The sequence below is a fragment of the Gobius niger genome (genome assembly GCF_951799975.1).
Source record: "Gobius niger genome assembly, chromosome: 14".
NCBI classification, from domain to species: Eukaryota; Metazoa; Chordata; class Actinopteri; order Gobiiformes; family Gobiidae; genus Gobius; species Gobius niger.
The window spans coordinates 13,475,274-13,497,507 of NC_136865.1; the positions used below are offsets into that span (position 1 = coordinate 13,475,274).

At 41.9% G+C, this 22,234-nt stretch overlaps 3 protein-coding genes across 3 annotated transcripts in view; all 3 read right to left on the reverse strand.

The window, feature by feature from the left end:
• The window catches only part of yars1 (tyrosyl-tRNA synthetase 1), a 203,923-nt gene that overhangs the window by 6,005 nt on the left and 175,684 nt on the right, over positions 1 to 22,234 (reverse strand). The gene's annotated exons all lie outside the window — the stretch shown is intronic.
• Positions 1,688 to 2,098, reverse strand: LOC306974209 (SOSS complex subunit C-like). The gene has a single exon (XM_079571381.1). The coding sequence runs from the start codon at positions 2,004 to 2,006 to the stop codon at positions 1,689 to 1,691; it is 318 nt and encodes a 105-aa protein (XP_079427507.1). The 5' UTR covers positions 2,007 to 2,098; the 3' UTR covers position 1,688.
• Positions 8,152 to 21,108, reverse strand: mfsd2ab (MFSD2 lysolipid transporter A, lysophospholipid b). The gene is made up of 14 exons (XM_079570769.1): positions 20,866 to 21,108; positions 18,574 to 18,696; positions 17,682 to 17,806; positions 13,627 to 13,750; positions 12,834 to 12,912; positions 12,422 to 12,588; positions 12,254 to 12,344; positions 11,779 to 11,897; positions 11,386 to 11,469; positions 9,781 to 9,864; positions 9,560 to 9,672; positions 9,189 to 9,332; positions 8,644 to 8,820; positions 8,152 to 8,563 (listed from the first exon to the last, which is right to left on the reverse strand). The coding sequence occupies exons 1-14, from the start codon at positions 20,950 to 20,952 to the stop codon at positions 8,509 to 8,511; spliced, it is 1,572 nt and encodes a 523-aa protein (XP_079426895.1). The 5' UTR covers positions 20,953 to 21,108; the 3' UTR covers positions 8,152 to 8,508.

Below are 22,234 nucleotides of genomic sequence, written 5' to 3' on the forward strand. Positions count from 1 at the left end.
TACCTCCAAGTTTGTCCTTTTTTTGTTTCCTGTTCCTCCTCGTGTAACAGATCTAGTATCCAGAATATTTACTTATACATTAGGCCTGCTGAAGTAGCCTTGAAGTACTTGAATATGCTACACAATAACATCCACCTGTATCAAGCTTTTGTCACTAATAGGCAGGCTGCATTATATGGTGGGAAGATTTTTTTTCTTTTTTACTCAAGAACATTGACACTTCAGAACATTACTCACGTACAAGTCAATGTTGTGCGATAAAACTACTCCATAGTTGCTTCAGAAGTAGGCCTAAGAATGTGCACATCATTGAAAATCAAAGTAAAACCAAAAGTAAGAGAGGCCTGATCAGAAATACTTTTTTTTACTTGGAAAGAACTGAGGAGTCTTCATACCGCAACAGCACTTTTTCCCCTTTAATCTGCCAAATGCAGAGAAACACGTTTGCTTGGACTAAGGTGGTCCCAAGTGACAGTCGTGGGGCAATGGGGTGGGTGGGGGTAGAGGACAATGAGATGCAGAGAAATAGAAAGGTGCAGATGTGTGTAGGAGTCACATTTTTTACAGTTTATGGGAGTCACTCACAGATGGACTAAGTGGTTTAGTGTTAGGCATTGTACAAGTGCGCCCTCTGCTGGGTGTAAACTCAAAACTCAACTAAAGGCAGCCTTAAGAGCACCTGCATTTTGTTTCTCAAAAAGATTTCTACATGAATTTACGTCTTGACCATTGTCTTCACGCATTGATCCAGTGCAGCACTTTCCACTTCTCAACTTAAAGCAAAAAGTAGCCCACCCCTTTAACAAAGGACACACACACACAAATACATACAAATATTTATATTTAAAAACAAGCTAATTAAAATTGAATTGATTTCCAAAAATAAAGAAATAACAACCAAATTGATTTGAATTAATGTGATTGCGTCTGTGAAGTTATATGAACGGGAAGCTAGAACACTTCCCTGAGGGGTGCCCCTTTTTGAGCCCCTGTCCCTCTGTAGCTCTGTGCACGGCCCTGGCTTGAGCCATCAACTTTAGTCAAAGAACTTTCCTCAGTGGCCCGGGCCGAGTAAACCTGCGTCCTGCTCAGGCTCAAGCTTCAGGAATGTTTTGAACTACTTTTCAAATGGTGATTATAACTGTTATTAACTTTAATTTCATAAATATAAGCTATTACTGACAATCTAAAGCTTTTCCCAATACAAAAAGAGAACATTTCCAGGTGTGATTGTACCGTACGAATGTGTTTGGTTTCCTTCCTTTCTGGTGCCATTGCTTGATGGATAAAGTAATTTGCGTATGAACTAGTGTTTGGATCAAACAAACGCCCTAATCATTAAAGTTTAACTTTTTCTTTCTCACCCCTAAATTGTCCACAATTTCACAGTCATGACAACCCCCCACTCCACCCCTGAAGTGTTAAGAGGATTTTTATTATAAACGAGCATAACGCAAATGTAATAAGCTCTTTGCCTGTAAAAAACACTTGGATATTATTTGAAAATTTCAGCCATCCTGAGATTTCATCCTGGAGACCGTGTCTCGTTCTGATATCGCGGTCACCTTGCACATTCATAGCATAGTTGTTCGCTGTGCGCAGTGTAAAATCCTTGCGTTTAACAATGCAGTGTCTGTGACGCGTTTCTCATTGCATTAGCAATGAGAAACTATGTCAGAGAAACTATGTCAGAAGTCTGACTCCAGGCGCGGCAGCACTGGGAGGATGAGGTTCCCAAACGCGGAGTCCTGTGTGATGAAGAACCCAGAGGAGTGTCCGTGCGCGTGCTGCAGCGCGGCCTTCTGCTGCGCGGCGATGTGCTGCTGCTCCGCGCTGTCCCTCACGTCCTTCAGTCCGCCTCGAGCTGACGAGGAGAGAGCTGTGTTCGCTCCAGGACTGCTTACAGACTGGCCCTGCAACAGTCGCCTCTTCTCCTTATCCAGCTCCGCCAGAATGGCCACCCGAGTCTTGTTTTGGAAGCCCTGTCCTACAGGGGGATTTGCCATATTTGCATGTAGCTTCTACAGACGCAAACTACATATTTTGCACTTTCGAGGACACAAGATTAAACGCATTTAAAAAAAAAAAATTGGCAGAAACACAAAAAAACAACATTCACACAAATAGTGTGTGCTGATAGTAGTCTTGTTATATCCAGCTACACCACTAGGGGGCTGCCTGAGCTGAACCTACTCGCTAGATAGTAGAAGCAGCGTCAGGACGTCAGTTGATGTTGTTACTTGAATGCAGCGGCCACGTTTTAATAAAAGGCTAGGCTGACTCCCACGTCTGATTTTCTATGTTTTATTGAAAACATAACATGGTACCAGGAGTGGACCAGCAAAGACGGATGTGATGGAAAGTGTGAAGCCGCCAGATGCCGTCAATTGGACTGGAAATGTGGACTGTGAGTGGCGAACTTTTAAACAACGGTTTACGCTATACCTGCAAGCCATCGGCCTGGATGGCAAGCCTGATGCACGGAAGATTGCACTGCTTCTTACCGTAGCGGGTCCACAAGCGGTGGAGGTATACAACACGTTTGTTTTCGCGACTGCAGAAGATAAAGAAAAGTTTGACGTGGTAGTGGGGAAGTTTGATGAACACTGTTCACCCAAAAAGAATGAAACGTTCGAGCGGTACGTCTTTCGCTCACGTTTACAACAACCCGCAGAAAGTTTTGATACGTTTCTGACTGACTTAAAGCTAAAAGCGAGAACATGCAATTTTGGACAGCTACAGGAGTCCATGATAAGGGATCAGATCGTATTTGGTATAAAGGACAAGAAAATGAGAGAAAGACTTCTACGAGAGGCAGATTTAACATTGGAAGGCGCAGTAAAAATTTGCCATGCCAGTGAACTTGCTCTACAACATGCAAAAACCTTTAGCGGTTCAGCGAAGGAAATGGACGCGGAAGGGACAGCGGTGGCTGCAGTGACCACACGGCATGAAGGACGCATGTATAAAAAGGTGCAAAATAAAGGATCAAAAGACACAGAGACATTTCATTGCAAAAGATGTGGCACAAAACATGGAAGGCAGCAATGTCCAGCATATGGCAAGATGTGCAATAAGTGTAAGGGACAAAACCATTTTGCTAAACAATGTTTTTCAAAGAACAAACAATTCCATAAAGACAAAGTGCACACAGTGGAGGAAACTTCTCTCAGTGACACGTTTTTCGTGGGACTGGTGTCACAGCAGGACACACCCATGGAGCAGGTGACGATCCATACAGTGGAGCCGGACAAATGGACAGAGACATTACCAGTGAATGGAGCCCTGGTCACATTTAAACTGGACACAGGAGCCAAAGCCAATCTGGTGAATGAGTTGGATGTGAAAGCAATGAAGGTAAAACCACACATTTACCAAAACAACAGTTCACTCCAAGCATATAATGGACAGCCAATCAACACCAAAGGTAAATGCAGACTCAAAGTACAAGTTAAAGGGAAATATCACAGTCTGATGTTTATCATCGTACCAGAAGGACATGAGTCACTGTTAGGAGACAAAGCATGTGAGAAGCTAGGCCTAGTCAGACGGGTCTACACAATAAACAGTTCTGAGCCATGCAGTGTAAAATGTATAGTGAACCAGTACCCAGACATCTTTAAAGGGTTTGGAGTCTTACCTTTCACCTACAAGATACAGCTGAAAGATGGAGCTCAGCCTGTAATTCATGCACCTCGTCGCGTTCCAGCTGCGCTTAAGGACAAGCTTAAAGAGGAACTGGATCGAATGGAGTCACTGAAAGTGATACGAAAAGTGGAGGAACCCACTGAATGGGTTAACTCTATGGTGTGCATTAACAAGCCAACAGGTGCTCTTAGAGTGTGCATGGATCCAAAGGACTTAAATGCTAACATAAAAAGAGAGCACTACCAAATACCTACAAGGGATGAAATAACAAGTGAAATGGCAGGCGCAAGGTTTTTTAGTAAACTTGATGCGTCACAAGGATTTTGGCAACTCAAGCTTCATGAGGACAGTACAAAATACTGTACCTTCAATACGCCATTCGGACGCTACTGTTTCCTGAGAATGCCTTTTGGGATCTCTTCAGCTCCTGAGATTTTCCACAGGACAATGGAGCATATGATTGAAGGCATTGATGGAGTCAGAGTGTATGTGGATGACATCGTTTTGTGGGGATCCACACTTGAGCAGCACAATGAGCGACTCACTAAGGTGCTACAAAGAGTCAAACAATACGGACTTAAACTGAACAGAGCAAAATGTCAGTTTGGAGTTACAGACATCACCTTCCTCGGGGACAAGCTGACAGCAGAGGGCATCGAGCCGGATAAGAATAAAATAAGGGCTATACTAGAGATGCCACGTCCTGAAGACAAAAAGGGTGTTCTGAGAGTACTTGGAATGATCAACTTTATCGGAAAATTCATCCCTAATCTGTCTTCAAAAACAGTGCACCTGAGACAACTTCTACACAATGGATGCGAGTTCACATGGAGTGACAAACTTGACACAGAATGGCAGCAACTGAAAAAGACACTGACAACAGAACCAGTCTTGGCATATTTTGATCCAAGGAGGAAGACGAAAATATCCACAGATGCATCAAAAGATGGCATTGGAGCTGTGTTATTACAAGCTTATGGAGACAACTGGAGGCCAGTGGCCTACGCCTCAAGAACAATGACGGCATCAGAATGCCGTTACGCCCAAATTGAAAAAGAGACTTTAGGGCTAGTGTATGGATTTGAGAAGTTCCACAGCTATGTCTACGGGTTACCAACATTTGTGGCAGAGACAGACCACAAGCCGTTGATAGCCATCATCAAGAAAAACTTGAGTGAAATGTCTCCCCGAATTCAACGGCTCATGATGAAGCTTCAGCGATACGATTTCAACTTGATCTACACACCAGGTAAACTCATTGTGTTAGCAGACGCTCTCTCAAGGGCCACAACACAAAACAAAGAGCAAAGCTCCACAGAGACTGATGTGGATGGACATGTAAACCTGGTTGCTAAGTCGCTTCCTATGTCAGACATGAAATCAAAGCAAATTGCCGTTGAGACACAAAAAGACACTTGTCTGCAAAAAGTCATAACACTGTTAAATGGTAAATGGCCAAGAGGTGAATGCCAACCATACTACAACATAAGAGCAGAGTTGAGTGTTGTGAATGGACATTTGCTAAGAAAAGACAGAGTTGTAATTCCACACTCGCTGAGACAGGAAATGCTGAGAAGACTGCATGAGGGACATCTCGGCATAGAGAAATGCAAACGAAGAGCCAGAACAGCAGTCTATTGGCCAGGCATAAATGCAGACATTGAGAAAGTCGTTGCAACTTGTGAGACATGTATCAAACACCAGGCAAAACAACCAAAAGAGCCTTTGACAATAACAGACATTCCAGAGGAACCATGGCAAAAGGTAGGGACAGACATTTTCCACCTGGATGGTAAAAACTACTTGTTAGTTATTGATTACCTGTCGAACTACCCAGAGATGGCACTATTGTCCAACATGTCAGCTACTTGTGTCATAACGCACATGAAATCAATCTTTGCGAGACATGGAATACCGCAGATTGTTTACAGTGACAATGGACCTTGCTATAGTTGTAGAGAATTCCAACTATTTGCTCAAGAATATGACTTTAAACATGTGACCTCAAGCCCACTATATCCTCAGTCCAATGGGAAGGCAGAGAAAGGGGTACACATAGTGAAACAGTTACTTAAGAAAGCACAAGACAGTAAGGCAGATCCTTACTTGGCGCTACTGAGCTACAGAGCTTCACCATTAGAACATGGAAGATCTCCCGCCGAACTACTAATGGGAAGGCAACTACGAACCACTCTTCCTTACACAATGACCAAGAAACACAAACAAGTGAAAGACAAGATGCGACGGTTGCAGAAGAGACAAAAGGTCAACTATGACAAGTCCACAAAAACTTTAAAACCACTTGCACCCAATGACACTGTCAGAGTGGAAGATGCTAAAGTATGGACAAAGAAAGCAACTGTACTGGAGGAAGTGAATCCGAGATCATACAATGTAAAAACTGAAGATGGACTGATACTAAGAAGAAACCGGAGGAGTTTGTTGCGTACACAAGAGACTATGAGATCACAAGATGAACAGTTTGAGGAAAACAACAAAATGCCTGAACCAGCCTCACCTGTAAAGGACAGTGTTGAGCAAGGTGACCAATCACCTGAGCTCAGAAGATCTGCACGCACGGTCAAACCACCTGATAGAATGAATCTTTAAATAAGTGACAAAGTAAAAAAAAAAAAAAAAAAAAAAAAAAAAAAAAAAAGTTCTTATGCTCAAAGAAAATACAAATGCTTGTTAAATTGTTTGTCATTAATCATCTATTGTTGATGTAATTACAAGTATGCAATATGTGATTGCCAGGTATTGTTATAATTCAGTTTTCATCTAAAGAAAGAGGGATGTGCTGATAGTAGTCTTGTTATATCCAGCTACACCACTAGGGGGCTGCCTGAGCTGAACCTACTCGCTAGATAGTAGAAGCAGAGTCAGGACGTCAGTTGATGTTGTTACTTGAATGCAGCGGCCACGTTTTAATAAAAGGCTAAGCTGACTCCCACGTCTGATTTTCTATGTTTTATTGAAAACATAACATAGTGGTACAGCGTTTCAGTTCTACTGGACTGAATTTCCTCCCCGGAAATCGCCGTAAAGACTAAAGAGGCCTCCTCCGTCTATCAAAATAAAACACACCGACTATGCCCTCAACATCTGCAAGTGTTGGCCACTAGATGGTAGCATACTGTAGCTGTAGCTTGTAGAACATTAACCATACAATATAAAGTAATGTCAGGACCATACACTGTGTAAAGGACCAATATAATAGCAGGTAGTAGGTGTAAGGTTTGGTTTATATAACACATTACACATTTTCTTTTTGCCATACAATTAATATTTATTAACAATGTCTTCATTTTCTTTTTTACTTAAATAAAACTACAGTACAGAGTTCACATGAATACACTTGCATCACCACATATCAAATGTATTTACAGGTATACATACAATATATACATATACACACGAGGCATGTACACAAGGCATTTGTGGGGCACACATTTGGTTACAGCCTCGAGTCATTTGGGAAGTTCACTGGCATAAAATACAACACGCTGACAAAATAAATATTTACACTATCTACAACTTGTTTAGGGCTTTAAGTAGAAATGGCACAGTGTTTATTGTGCAGTATTCCCCTCTGAATGGTACAAATTCAAATTGTAAAAAAACAAAAACAAAAAGGGAATTAAATATGTCAACCCAGTTATCAAAAATAACATGTTGCCGATGAAGCCGTATGTATAACATATGACGCTGTACATTTTCATATCAATAGATATGAATCATGAATTCTGTCATTTTTATGACAAGGACACAAAGCGCTCTCCTTCACTAAAGATATTTACACTACACAATACACATTCCCATCTTCAATGTTCAAGATCATTTCCCTTTAGAATGCTGTGTGCAGCAAAGCTGTGGTGGTGACCTGCCGTTTTTTTTAAACTTGGACCAGGCACCAACAACCAACTTTGCACCATACAGCATTTTGAAAAAATTCATTTGGAACAATCACACAGGCTTTAAATACTGCAAGACTATGGCAAATACTAGTTCAAAACTGTAAGGTCAAAAGTAATAAATACTTAAATATTGACAGAAGTAAATTAGTACCAACTGAGGTCGGTTTGGCAGAGAAATCCATTTCTCCAGTCTCTTGTTTTGGACTTATAGGTTCATGTGTGTATTTCATGTGTGTTTCATGGTATGTTTTGGCCTCCGATTGTGCAAAAAGTAAAAGCTTTTCTTTACTGTTGTAGTGGTTTCAATACTATGTTGAGAGACTAAACTATTTGCTGCGATCATTCAAAGATCCACCATCTTCGCTGAACGACCAGTGGGCGAAAATGAGATGGGACGATTTCACAGGTTTGTAAACTTTATACAGATGGTGTGATTTAAATAATAGTAATCACAGATAAATTTAAAGCACCATCAATAATTTGAGAGCAGCCTTTCCAGTGTGTTTTAGATAAAATGCCCCAAGATGCAAATCTGTCTTTACATGTTTGGTGCAAATGAGACAAAGTTTCATGCCCAGTGTGGCAGCACTGGAAACACATCCCCTGTCCAGTCATTCCATTTTGTGCCTTTTTTTTTTTTTACCGCAAACTGTAGAAAATCCCCACAGCACTCAAAAGCAGCATGCTGGAAAACTAAGGCTTTTGAGGTGTGACTGACCAAAACGAGAGGACACATATCATGCTAGAAAATGTGAATAATAACCGTTTTTAGAAAAGGCCTCACGTGGCTGACACTCACCGTCAACCTTAATAGACGTCAAACAGCAGCATAGTGATTGGACAAGGCAGAGCACGTGTTGTGCAACAAAGCCCAGGGTTTGTTGGTCCCACCCAGTGCAAAATACCAGCCAACTAGCCACTTAGTCCTGGGGTCTACACCCTGCTACACCATGTTGGCCAGTTCTGTGGAGTCTGTGTCTGAATCGCTTTCGTTGTCTCTGTAAAAACAATACAGATGTGTTTACACAATGCAACACAATCAAGAAACAACATTTTAAAATAGTCACGTTTCTCTTACCTCTGTTCCTGCAACAGTTTGCGGTTGCCTTGCCTCTTCTCCTCGTTAATTGGATATGTGTACAGTATGCAGAGTCCGATCAAAATGAGAACAATAGGGGCAGCAGAAACCAGGATTTTTAGCGTTAAATCCACAGTGGGTGGTTGAGAGCAGCCTCTTGTCAAGTAGCCGGCAAAACTGAAACAAGAATATATACTTTTCAATAATGATTCGATAAGCTGGTTAAGTTGAGTTTTTCGGATTTAAGAAAAACTGCCATTTTGTATCAAGCTTAGTAGTGCCAAAACAATCCTATAATCTTTTCCCTACCACATCACATGAGCGTGCAAAACTGTCAGGTCAGTCATGTGATCCCGACGCTGTACACTGTACCTGATCAAGTAAAGGCATAAAGAATGCCCCCCTTTGAAGCCGGATTTGCCTGCCACGGGACTTTGCAAACCCACGTGTGACTGTGTCCCACTACACTGGTTTAGTTCCATGAGTTGCATCAGGAAATACTTTACAGTCCAAAATATGTGGCCTTCGAGGAAAAAAAAACTTACTCTAAACTGAGAGTGGAGATGCCCAGTGAGACTCCGGAAGCAAACTTGGTAAAGAAGACGTAGAAGGAGTAGAAGAGTGCCTCGTGGCCAGTGGAGTCGGGGTTGTGCACTTGGAAATCGTCAACGACATCGGGGAGCATAGACCTGATGGAAGAAGTCAAGCGTTTATTCTCAGTTTGGTCGCATTACATATTCTGAAATAAATCTATATTTTATTATAAATGATGAAATTAAGACGAACACATTCATACATAATGAATTCTTGTTAATAAGCTCTATAAGCTGTGTGGCGTATGTGCTGTGCTTCATTGCTGTATTTCAACGTTTATTGTTTCCACTGTAGGTCTTTGACTATTTAGTTAATTTCTTACCATGGCAAAAGGAAGGCCGCGGCAACAGAAACGCCAGCAGCAAAGGACACGATGTAAGTGACTATCAGGTTACTCTTCACACAGGCCACAAGGACAAGGAATGGAACCACAGACTGCGGAGAGCAAAGACACGTTAGGACTGTAAAGCACGACTGATGGGTTTCAAAGAGCACAATAAACACATTCAATCATACATTTTTAACAAGCTTAAGTGATCTTACCAAGCTTCCAACGTAAACCGCAGTCTTTTTCCCAAAGCGAGTGAGGAACCACTGCCAGAAAGGGATGGCCAGCGTTGCAGAGAGCTGTGGGCAAGAAAAGGGATGTGGTTATGCAGCTGTTTTGCTTTTTGAGGAAAAAGGTTTCAGTTATATCTTTCACTTCCTATATTTCAATAGGATGACCACGACTCAAAACAAAGCGCTATAATATTACATAACAGTGAATGAAGCATTGCAGTGTCTGCATACTCTGAATACTTGAGTTTCCGCTAGGCTTTGACGTGACATAAAGTGCAGTGATGCAGAAGCACATTTGCCAAACACAACAAGTCCATGTGGCTACAGTGGATCTTCCCAAAGTAAACTTGGTCATGTTATTGAAAATTCCAACCGGCGCTTATGTAGCTCAATAGAGACTCTCTTCACTCATATCAGTGAAGAGAGTTTGGCCCCTGACCTTTCCATGTTTGACCGTGCAAACGGGAAAACAAATATTGAGAACAGCAGTGTTTTTCCCACATGCTCTCATACACAATGTGAGAATCTTCCATTATCAGTAAAAATATGGACGTACTACATTTAATTTTTCAAGTTTTTGTGTTTGGGAGCACCACAAGAAATCACCCAAACGTAGAAACATGGAGGAACACAGGCTTTCTGACGCAATGTGTTCAATTTGGAGCCGACACAAATGACTTATCTAGCATAGGTTCAACACCACACCACTACTCACTTAATATGCTTAAAGGGATTGCGATTGCGTATTCAATTAAAAAATATCTAGATTTCAAAATGTGGGAAATTTAGCTGACATGGTGAAAAAAAAGCCACAAAGATGCCCTCTGTTCTTTTTATGAGCTGCCTTCTGCTCTGGGACAAGGCTCCATGTCATATGGCATTCAGCGAGAGATACATCTGAGGAGATTAAGATTAAAAACGTCATCTATGTCCACTGATGTTACAAATGAGGCTCTTGGATTAGTCCAAATTAAGCAAAGGTGGGGATTAAGATCATTTACTGATATCAATATACTTCTGCAAAGGCTTAGTGTTAAATCCTTGACATATTCTCCGTAAATGTACTTTAAAGGATGTTGCCTTGTTTTATTTTAATCCTTCCAATGACGCAAAAGATCAAAGCGTGTAATCTTTTCAACGTCAGCAACTACTTTTTGCAGTCACACTGAGCAAGTGCCAGTGGATACGGCTTACATATCGCACAAGTTTGATTGATGCTTCAATGTACCAGCCACAGCCAAATAAGGGTGGACTGAGGTGAAATAAGCAGAGACGGCTTAGTGCTGCCAAACTACACTGTCTCCACTTTTGTTGGTGAGAATAGAGTGGCATTCAAACTGTCAAGGAAGAATGGACACACATCATTCTAAAGGGCAGCAGAGAGACAATGTATTCAGATGTAGAACAGTGCAACCTTGAAGCTACAGTCAATTTATGTGCAAGCCCTTCTGTCTCTCGCCGAACTTAGTGCCAAAGTTATTTCCAGTAAATAGCCCAGAAATAGTTTCAAGAGCACACTGCTATGGAAACGCCACTCATTTAGTGCGTCCAAGAGGTTCAGTTACAGTGCACTGTGTGCTTGCTTACCATAATGACAAGCAGAATGTTCTGGAAATCATTTCTGAAGCCCAAAGTGTAGCTGCAGAACAGGGCAAAGTTTCCCTCCAGGAGCTGTGAAAGAGAGCATCAGGAGTCAATCTCATTTTATAGTGGCAATGGCACATTTCTGGCACACATGGCACATACCAAGAAAATACCACACACAAGCCAAAAAAAAGCAGACTTCAATGAAACTTGTAGAATGAGGAGTTCATATGGGAGTTCATATCATAAAATATACCAACAGTCTTTGTTGTTATTACCATGGACAAAGTAGAAACTTCATTGTGTTATTTTCAGTTACCAACAACAGTGGAAACTTTGAAGGGCTGTATTGGAGTTTAATGGAAATGATTAGTCTGTCTTAATACTCTAACTTACCATGAACCCCAGTGAGGTAAAGAGGAAAACCATGACCAGTTTGGCATAAGGTCCGTGTCCCATTACGAGCCTGATTCCTTGAAAGAACGACATTGGCTCCGACTTAGGGCGACCTGAATCTGAAAGCAAAGAGTTCACCAAATGTCAAATCAAGCATTCGCACAGTTACAGTTGTTTTGCTTATGGGCATCGCATGTTAGCTGAACTCTGTCATCGTCTATTAGAAGGGCCGGTCACAAGGCCTCTACTAAACAGGCTTAACAGTAGCCTCTGTTGTCCTAAACACGCTGTCAGCCCACAGTCATGCCACTCGATACTAGCCAAGACTGAGGAAACCTATTGGACGAAAGCTAACACGCCAGAAACAGCCATGTCACAGCTATTCATCGTCATCCAGGGAGTGTCTAGCTCAACAGATCTTTACTAAAGCTGCAAGAAAATGTACAAGCGGTTCTTTTACATTTTGAGTTCTTACCTTTTTGCTCTTTTACACCAAAGAAAAGGACAATGGCACAGATGACGTAGATCACGCAGATGATGCCTGACGCAATCATGTAGGCGATTTTCTATAACAACAAGCAAAATCACAATCAAAACTTTATTTCCAAACCATTTATCTGTGTCTTTCTTTTAGCATTTGTACCGTGTGTTCGATAGAGATGACAGGCTCTGTAGAGTTGAGCATGTCAGAGCTGTTGCCCTCAGCCAAAATGTCGCGTGGTCCTTTGAGGCAGGGTGCATTGGCCATCCCCACTATCTGACCCTGGATCGCTGTACCAACCACGGTGCCCAAGACCTCCACGGTCATCCCTGGATGAGGACAAGAGATCAGATCATCACACATCACAGTGTCACTCACAAAACGAATATTAATCATTTAAGCGACCACACCAGCATGGAGTAGTGTCACAAAATATCGTACCATTAGGTTTTTATTTATTTTCTAATGTTTACTAAAATGTTTACACCTTATTATGAAGCTAAAGAAATATTAGATTTTATTGGTTCACTCACATGCACAAATATCAGTAGTGTCAACAGTGCACAGTACTCACTGTAGGCAGTAGCAGAGTCCCTTTCCTTTTGATCCGAGCTGATGAACATTGTGAGGGCAGAGTATGGCACATGGAAACACTAAAAAAAGAACCGAAACTTATGTTAGACAAGTAGATGAGGTTGTTCTCAACTGGTGTATTATGACTAAAAAGTGGACTAGTTTTGGCGGGTGGCCTGAGCCAAAATGAGTCGACTGTTGATAGACTAATAGATATAACATGTAACAAGTGAGTTTCTCTGTTGTGAGATCAATAAATGATCATCTTATCTTATGTAATCAATGCTTGAAGCAGCGCCAACTCATGCCCCTAGAGGCCATAATTGCAACTGCAGGTGTCGTAGCAAGTTGCGACTTTTTAAACTTATTAATTGTCCGTGAGGGTAAAGAGCTGTTAGCTCCTTCTTTGTGATTCTATTAGTGCGTATTGGTGACTCCGGTCCGGTGGCACTCAAGTTGCAATTGTGGTTTTCTGGCAAGAGACACCAGGGGGAGATGAAAGACCCGCCAATCATCCCATTAACACTTGTATTACCCCAGAGGGACAACGAAAAGGGATTTATTCAGGTAAACAAGTTACTTAGTGCGGCTTTAAAATGGCAAACCGCAATTATGATAGTTGATATTTACTTTATTTGTGTAGCATATTATCATGATGAGCTGAAGGTGGATCCCGATTCCTGAAGCTAAGCACCAGTTGAGCACCATTGATCTAAAGTTTCATGAAATGTCTTTATTTGTTCCTAAGTCCAGAGCGTGTTTGAAGCATGCACAGATGCCCCTGTCACACTTACCGTTTGGAGACTCTGGAAGAGGCAGTAGAAGAAGAGGTACCAGATGACTTTGCCATTCTCGAAGGGCGGCACGTACCAAATGAGGAAGTAAGCGAGGACAGCCAGAGGGGTGGAAAACAGGATCCTACACGAGGGGGGACACAGAGAAGAGCAGACCCAAACATGAGCGGACGAGCAACGTGAGCGTAATAGTGTGCGAAGTTGTAAACAGTCTTCATGAAGAGAGGCACCGGTCATTACGCAACGCGCTCCGCACAGCAATTAATGTGACTGGCTTTCATTCATGTCACGCCAATTTTCTGGACCTCAGCTGTTTGTTATTGCCCAGTTTAAACGTGCACCAACTGGAGCACAATGTTCCGAGTGTGCACATGCGGGGCACCTCCAGGGCTTTCCCGATTCAGTGCAGTTTAGAGCCAAGTCTCCTGCACACCAGAGTGGACTTATAACATTATTAAAAGACTGATGACTTTGTGACGGTCAGACAATGTATGCAAAAATTGGGAGGAATAATAATTGAGAGGGTTTCTCTATAAGCTCATGACCACCTCCCTCTTGGCAGATTATAAGTTTACAGAAGTGATTGTCTTGTTTTTTTCTACAGTCCGAATAAAATATGAAGTAATTTAAATGTATAAAGTGTAATAAGAATCCCCTAACCCTCATCTCTTTTAGTGAAGCTACAAACTTACTTTTTTAATATGCTGCAGACAGTCTAAGAGTCATCGTATTTTCCATTGGTAGAAACAAAATTCACAAACAATTCTGAAGGGTATCAAACTTTAACAGACTTGCAAACTCTCAAAACTATTGAAGAATAGAGGGGTATACATTCTGAATCCGCACTGCAACCAAAGCACCACTACTAAAGCACTGCAGTGGAGCAAACACTTTTCAGTCTTATCATCTGGTTTCAGCAAGCTCTCAGCACACCCTCTTCCTACACGCCAGTTCGCTCCCTCTGATTTTGCTTCATTGGAATTAGGTGATCCCACCACCATGATGTCATTCTGTGATGGGAATACTTTAGTGGAGCTCCAGAGAAAAGCATTCAGTCACTTCCTTTACGCCATGGTCTTCCTGCTATGGTCAGATCCCTTTTGGCCAATCAGGCGCTTGGCTTAAAAGCAACAACGCCTATGAGGGAAAAGAGGAAGGATGGAGCGCACGGGACGCTTCATTATAAACACGAGCTTCGGGTAAATTAGGTCAACCATGTCATGGGGGACTTAGATCATATTTGCATCAAAATTAGAGGCCAAAGTCTGTATTCAAATAAGTGAGTCACACAAGAACAATACATTTGATTTCCAGAAGACTTTTGATAATGTGGGTGGGGCTAAGAAAAAATCTGGTACACATTTTAAGGCTTCAAATGAAAATGTGACTATAATTAATTACAAAACTAATTTTAAGTGTCTTTTATTCATTATTCTATCCCTTCAGCTCTGACAGTGGGTTAGTCAAGCACGTCCTGTCCTGATGGGCCACAGGAGTCGAATTCAAACGTCTGAAATAGGACTGCTGACAAGGGAGCGAAGACATGAGCAGAGATTGTATTCAGACGAGTTCAACAAGTGCGTGACAGTTTGAAATATATATTATTGTACTCGTTTTTCAGGTTATCTGCAATATGCAAAAGGCATGTCCTTGTTACACAATATAGAAAAAAGTGTCAAAGCTTTCCTTTCTCTGCATTCGATTTTAAAAAGCAAACACTGTTATTTGCCAGTGTTTTGTAAATATTGATAAATAATAAATAATAAAAACTTAATGATAATCCATGTGGTCAATGAGAGATTTTCAGAATGTAGAACGGTCTCCAAAACATGCAACTTTTTCAACCTTTTCTACTGTTAAGATGCACCTAGCTGGAAATCAATCCTTGGAAAATACTGTAAACTGCAATCCTCATATGCAATGTATTGAAATGTATAGATTTGGGAGTGAGGACAGTCCCGGTCTCTTGTGACTCCTCCAGTCACAGGCTGCAGCAACAGTGAGAGCCATTCTGCTACTTCACAACTTGAACTCCAGTAACCCCTTTAGATTCCTCCCCGCCCACTTGAGCCTTCATAACCGAGAGCGGCCTCCCCATTGGTTTGCGCTGGTGGTGTGTTGTGGGCTGGACCAATCGGTGCTCACGTGGCACTCCCCCATTTCCTCCACATAGGCAGTTCAAGAAGGAGCGCCTTCTCTGTCTTCTCCTGCAGCACACTCGCCCTCAAAGTCTTTATGTCCCGTCTAGCCCCAATGTGATCAAACATGCCAAGCATTCCTGACTTTCTACAATCGTCCGGACGTTCAGCTGAACACCCAAAACTCCTGCATGCCTGGATACATGTGGACCAAGACTGTGACCCACATTTGTGAAGACTTTACTCAGCATCCCACAATGAGATTGAATTATGGGGATGGGATAGTAACCGCGCCCCTCTGCAGAACGCTTACACAGGGCTTTGTTATGCACATTTTTCACGCATGGACCACACCTGTCACATATGCGACACACAGTGCAGTACAACACAGTACGATTAATAGATAAGTCGCAATAACAATACCACCCCTTCCCAAATTATGGACTATGATGATTTAGCACACATTTTCTGCAGCAAAATGTTTATACTTTTTATTTTAGTCTTACTCTTTTTCTTAATTGATAATAAAAATTCCATTAGTACCAAACCGCATATTAACAGATGGGGGAACCCAACAGGGGTTTACGTTTTCTTTAGGGAACATTATATTCATAATCATCAAACAAACATGCTCTCGGGATTTGCAGTCAGCAACCTGTGTAGCTCCCTGTGGTGCAAATTACAAAAGGCATTCGCACCTCTGGGACATTCACCGGGAGCTACAACAGACTCTAAACTTTGACTCTAAATCAACAGCATTTATTTTGTCATGGGTTTCAAAAGGAGTCCATTGTATTTTATTATTTTATGGTTCATCTAGTGCCCAGGTCCCCAAATGGCGGACCTGGGTCCAGATCCGGACTTCCAGAGGCTTTACTCAGGACCCCAATGCCTTTTCATCCTCTCAATATACATAATTTCTAAGGCTGAACTAAAAAATATCTAAACAATTTGAATAACACTGAAATATAATGGCAAAAATATTTATTCATGAATCAGTTCTGCTTTGTAAATATACAACCTGTGCTCGTGGTTTAACATTTTCCAGAGCAAAGCATATGTCCGGACCCTGGAAATGTGTTGAAAGTTACGAAAGAAAAGTTTGCGAACCTCTAGTTTAATTTAGTTGGGGACCCCTGATCTAGTAGTACCAAAAAATAAAATCTTAAATCGTGTTTATTATACAAATAGCAAAAGAGCGACAGTTTTTGGGATCAGACCAAAGCATGGGAGAGGGAATGTGGCCAGTGAAAGGGGTCAGTAACCTTTGAGTGCAAAAGAGCTCCCACACCTCTTCACACAAGCAGTGCCAGTGAGAAAATACATTGAGTAAATGTTGGGAGGCTTTGAAATGTGATATATATAAAAAAATAAAAAAATGTCAGAAAATATCATATGTAATAGGAAGCATAAAACGTGACAGCTCTGTACAAGAACATTTGGCACCGACAGAAGCCATTTCCAAGCGTGCGTTTCAATTCACAGGCATGACTTATATTTAACAGTGCCCTGCTAAAGGCTTTGGGGAAGGTGCAAGTCAGCAGCACTCCTACCTTTCATACTTTTATGCGATCAGTATAGAAGAAAGACCGGTTTGTTTATTATTACAGGGAATAGTCACAGACAGACAGTAGTAGTGAAAGGTCAATGGAGTTATGGCACTAGTATCAGTCCGACCTCGAGTAAACCTCCATCAGTGATGTCACACGCAAGGCCACGCCCCCAAACACTGACACATGTCCCCTGTTTGGCTTTAAACATTCCCATCGCTGTTATGAGTCACCACAGCTGAGTAATTTTTAGAAAAAGGTGGCCATCGCCATCACAAGTATGTCATCACTGATAATGCAAGGTGTAGGAAATGGATTTTTAAATAGTATCACAGTTCTTTTTTTTTAACCTGACAAATAGACTTACCATGGCAGCATGCGTCCAAATCTGGTCCATGGGCTTCTAGAGACCAGAAATCCCACTGTGGGGTCAGTTACTGCATCCCAGGCCCGTCCCACAAATAGAATGATAGATGCATAAAAGGGGTCCAGCTTTAAAAAAGTAAAAATAACAGCATTAGAAGCTATAAAGAAACCATTTCATAAAGAACACATTAAAAACGTGCCAAAATACTGGTACGAGGACGGTGAATATGAAAGAAAGAATTGCTGCTAAAGAAGAGAATGGCCGCAACATAAAGAGAATGGAAAACAGGGCTTTACTTGACACAAATGTTTACAGTTATCTGCTGATTTTTATCAGCGCTCTGGCAGACACAATGAAGTTTTCAAACAATGAACAGAAGCCACTTGGTCAGTCCTGCCTTCTTTTCACTGTGTTTTGTGTAAAAACGACATGCCTGAATGCACGCCAAGCCTGCTGAATGCTTCTGACTGTACAATCTGCTCCATGCTGTGTCACTTTAATAGGGACTTAATCAAGTATCAAAGAAGCTGGACAAAACCTCACCCTCGGAAGCCCCTGACTTACAAACGTCACAGTCATGACCATGAGATTAATGTCAATGCCAATTAAAGCGAGCACCTCCTACTGAGAAGAAGGGGAAAAGTAGCTGAAGCTTTCACTCCTTTTGACCTTCGGTTTATGCTTTGGTGGTCTGTAGGTGACGGTACTTCTTTTGACTGCTTACACATGATAAAGAGGTGATGGGGTTCACATTGAAACATTGTGCAACAAGTTCTTACTGTACTTGCTTTGGGATCGGCACTATATACTTAGGCAACGAGTGACAGTGAAAGCATGTGCAGACAGATGTGATCATGTTTCACCAGTTTTTGGCTTATGTCAGCTCACTCACCTGAGCTACATCCAAGAGATAAATCTGCAGAAAGAAACCCAGGGCACATCCTGTGATCTGGTAGGGTGCACCTCCAATTGCATAGCACAACTTGTTGCAGATCGACAACTTGCCCTTGCCTCGCTGTGGGAGAAAAAAACGAGATAGTCAGCATTAGAAAAGTTATTAGAAAATCAACACACATCAACAACAGAAATACAACATGGTTATTTCTTAAAAAGGCACTGCACTGCCCAGGATATTATTTATAGGGTGTGTTCTGTGTAGTCAACAGTATACTGTATTTAACTGGGTGTCTAAAGCCATATACTTTAAAATAACTTGCTCTTCTGCCCCAAGCATAATCCTCCACATCACGCTTTTCAAATCAGCGGCCGGATTATAGGAAAAGCACATTTTACAGTGTGACTTCCAGAACCTGGCACAATAGTTACGGTAAAAGTCATACTGCAACTGCCTTTTATAAGGAATATTGGGAAACATTAGACAAGCCCTGATTCTTATCTCAGCGTCATCACTTCCTTTCTGACCAGCCCTGCACACCTCTAAAGCAAAAACCTTGTGGGTAGAACAAACTCCTATCCGGACCAGTGCTACAGGGCTGAAAACCGACCTTTCTGTCTAACCAATCAATGCATTTTGTATGTGTCAGTGTGGCCTGAATTGCTTTACATTCCATGGCCAGAAGTGTCATCAACTACAAGGCCTATTTCTGCCATTTAATACTTCCAATGTCTTCCTCTCGTCTGCCTAATTGATGTGCATGCCTTTACAGAGGGCGCATAACGGAGCATAAACCAGCCTCTGTTGTTGATGGACTCGGCAACTGTACGTGTGACAAAACGGCACTGTGGTTGAAATAAGACACCAGTACCAACAAACAAGAAGGGCAATTATTGAAATGACTGGCCGCATAATAGCTCCCATTATGATGCATGTACTACCTAGTGATTTATGTTAGGCTGGGTGCATTAAGTGAAGGTGAGGCTTCTAAATAATGAAACATGAGCTTATATAGATAGTTTGCCATTTTCATTTCCTTTTTTCTTTGCAAATCAACATTCAGAAACGAATTTGAGTCAAGTTTGGCAGGACGTACTGTGACTTTACCTACAGGCAAGAGAGTAACTGACTGCAGCAGGCGGCTCCTTACATAATTCAACTCACAGTAGCAGAGGTATGTGGGAGAACGTCCCAGGTTTCACGCGGGTTATATTTACATACGTGCTTAATGTGCATGTGTGTGTTTGGGTCCGATATCTGCCATATGCTCGTGCAAATATGAAACGCGCGCAGGAGTGACACAGGCCGAGCCGCTGCCTTTATCAGGGATGATGGGGCCCGGCTGCAGACTGATAAGCCGCATCCGATACAACACCGACGGCCGTGTTTGGCTGGGGGATGCGCACGAGTCGGGAACACGGTTGGTCGTGTTGACATGTTTAAATTATTGTAGTAAAGGGGGTAGATATGGGATGTTGCGGTGGCATGATGTGTAGCCTATGCAACCGGCTTTTCCTTCTGTCTTTGGACACGTCGCCTTCATGGGTGTTGCTGATTTCTGCGCTCGTGCGTCTGCCGGAAATAAGGACATCGCCCCATGTATTTAATTGGGAACACTCTGGATTTCACTATACATACAACACACATGTATTAAAACTATATATAGTCACCCTAACACTGAAAGCTCTACAAATTATAATTTTTTTCAGGTTTTTTACCAACGTCCGTTTAGTGCGACGCGCCTCGGAGGCAGCCCTCAAATGCCACACGAGAGACACTCCTTTTGCCCACCGTTCATTTAAAAATCTGGTCATCGTGGTTCATGCAGAGCGGCAACAAACGGACTGTGGTCAAGCTCTAACTAAATTACATCCTGAAAACAAATTATTTGTAAATTAAACCCACATTTATCGGATTGGGAACGAGAGAAAGTGGAACGTTCAGCAGCTGGCTGGCACGGGCTAATCCAAAAAAAAAAGATGGCATGGTGTGCTGTGGATTGAAGGCTAATTTTATATTCAAGGTGTGCAACTAGTGTGGATTATAATGCCATTCATACATTCATTCTGTCCGTATGAAGCAATGCTTAATAAAACAAGGCATCTCTGTGACTCACGTCTCACAAATGTCACTTTACCGGCGTCGTGCTTCATTCATTCACTGGCTGCTTATATGTCTAATATTGAAGCAAAGCAGCTCGTTTTGCGTCAGATCTGTGGCAGCTGGTTATTTTTTCAAGTATGTGTCACATTAAGTAGGTGTAAAATGTAAAATAATGAGTTAGCTTACCTTCCTCGCCAGCTGAATGGCATCGGAGTTGGGTTTATTCAACAGACTGGCATTCGAGTATTGCTCGCCTCCTTCTCCTTTGGCCATATCACGACTGAGGCTTGGACTTGATTCCTAAATAATAATAAAAACAAACAAGCGAATACGATTTCTTGAAAGGTTTGAAGGAAAAAAAGAAAACGTCCAAAGTGAATCGCGGTAGTCTCCGTCTGTTTGAACTGGAGGATGAGGAGGCAAAAGGGTTGTAGTAATTTTAGAGACACCGCCCCTTTTTCCAACGTGCATTCAGGCCATACAGGCCCCGCCCTCCACACGGCTCCAACGGGACAGATCGTCACGTGACCTCGCATCACGCATCTGCTGGTATGGTGCGATAACGACAAGCATGGGCACAGCGATAAAGTGTGTTTACATTTTGATTTAGGGCTTAGGAAGTAGGCGAATTGGGTAAAACAGCCCCACCATGTATTTCAGCTACAATGTGTCAAGATAAGGGAATTTAGCAATAAAATGATCAACACTGGTTTAAAAGTGACACTGTTTTCAATTCGTTTGGCATCTACTGATGATGAACATTGAGATAATCAACCATGTTATTACTAGCAAACTTTGTAGCCATTTCAAAAGTTAGGCTATTTATTGAGAAATGTTGACTGTGTATGTTTGACATCGGTTAAATTCCATAGAGCACACACAGTTTATGTTTATTAAAGGAATAGTTCACAGTTTTTCCATACTGAGTTATGTTCTTACCTGAGCTTAGACGAGTTGCTGCGTACCTGTCTGGTCTTTGTGCGTGCCCTCAGTCATGCAAAACGACCAAAGATGTTGTTATCATCCTCTCCCTGTATGGGCTATTCCTATAGCTCCAAACGGAGTGAAGTTAGAAGTGGCCAAGCTCTTCCAGGGGCACGCACAAAGACCAGACAGGTACGCATCAACTTGTCAAAGTTTAGGTAAGAACATATCTCAGTATGGAGAAACGGTGGCCTGTTCCTTTAAAGTTTTTGTTTTGTTATTATGTTTCCGAAACATCTATAGTCTGGTCTGTCCCCTTTTTCTGTCTCTTCCCCTTTATCCTTTCTTCCCTTTGCCTCTCTCTCAAAAGCAAAACAAAAACCCAAAACATTGTAAATGAAAATTACCCCAAATAACCCCAAATAATAAAGAAAAAAAGAGTTCATTTATGACATGGGTGCTTATGCAGATGCGATGGTTATGCTCCCAGTAAGGACCTTTCTTATGACATCAAAGCTCTATTATGATGATCTCATAATGATCTCACAGGCTTCAGCCAAAGTCAGACTCAGAGCATCAGGAGGTAGAGTCATTTATAATGTTACCTACCAGGGGAGAGGAATATTCATGT

Excerpts from the sequence above, each read along its gene's own strand:
- LOC306974209 (XM_079571381.1), bottom strand. The coding sequence starts at position 2,006 with ATGGCAAATCCCCCTGTAGGACAGGGCTTCCAAAACAAGACTCGGGTG.
- mfsd2ab (XM_079570769.1), bottom strand. The coding sequence starts at position 20,952 with ATGGCCAAAGGAGAAGGAGGCGAGCAATACTCGAATGCCAGTCTGTTG. Across the intron at positions 12,589-12,833 it reads GGACTCTGCTACTGCCTACA|GGATGACCGTGGAGGTCTTG; the intron begins GTGAGTACTGTG and ends GTCCTCATCCAG. Across the intron at positions 8,564-8,643 it reads AAACTGTTGCAGGAACAGAG|AGACAACGAAAGCGATTCAG; the intron begins GTAAGAGAAACG and ends TTGTTTTTACAG.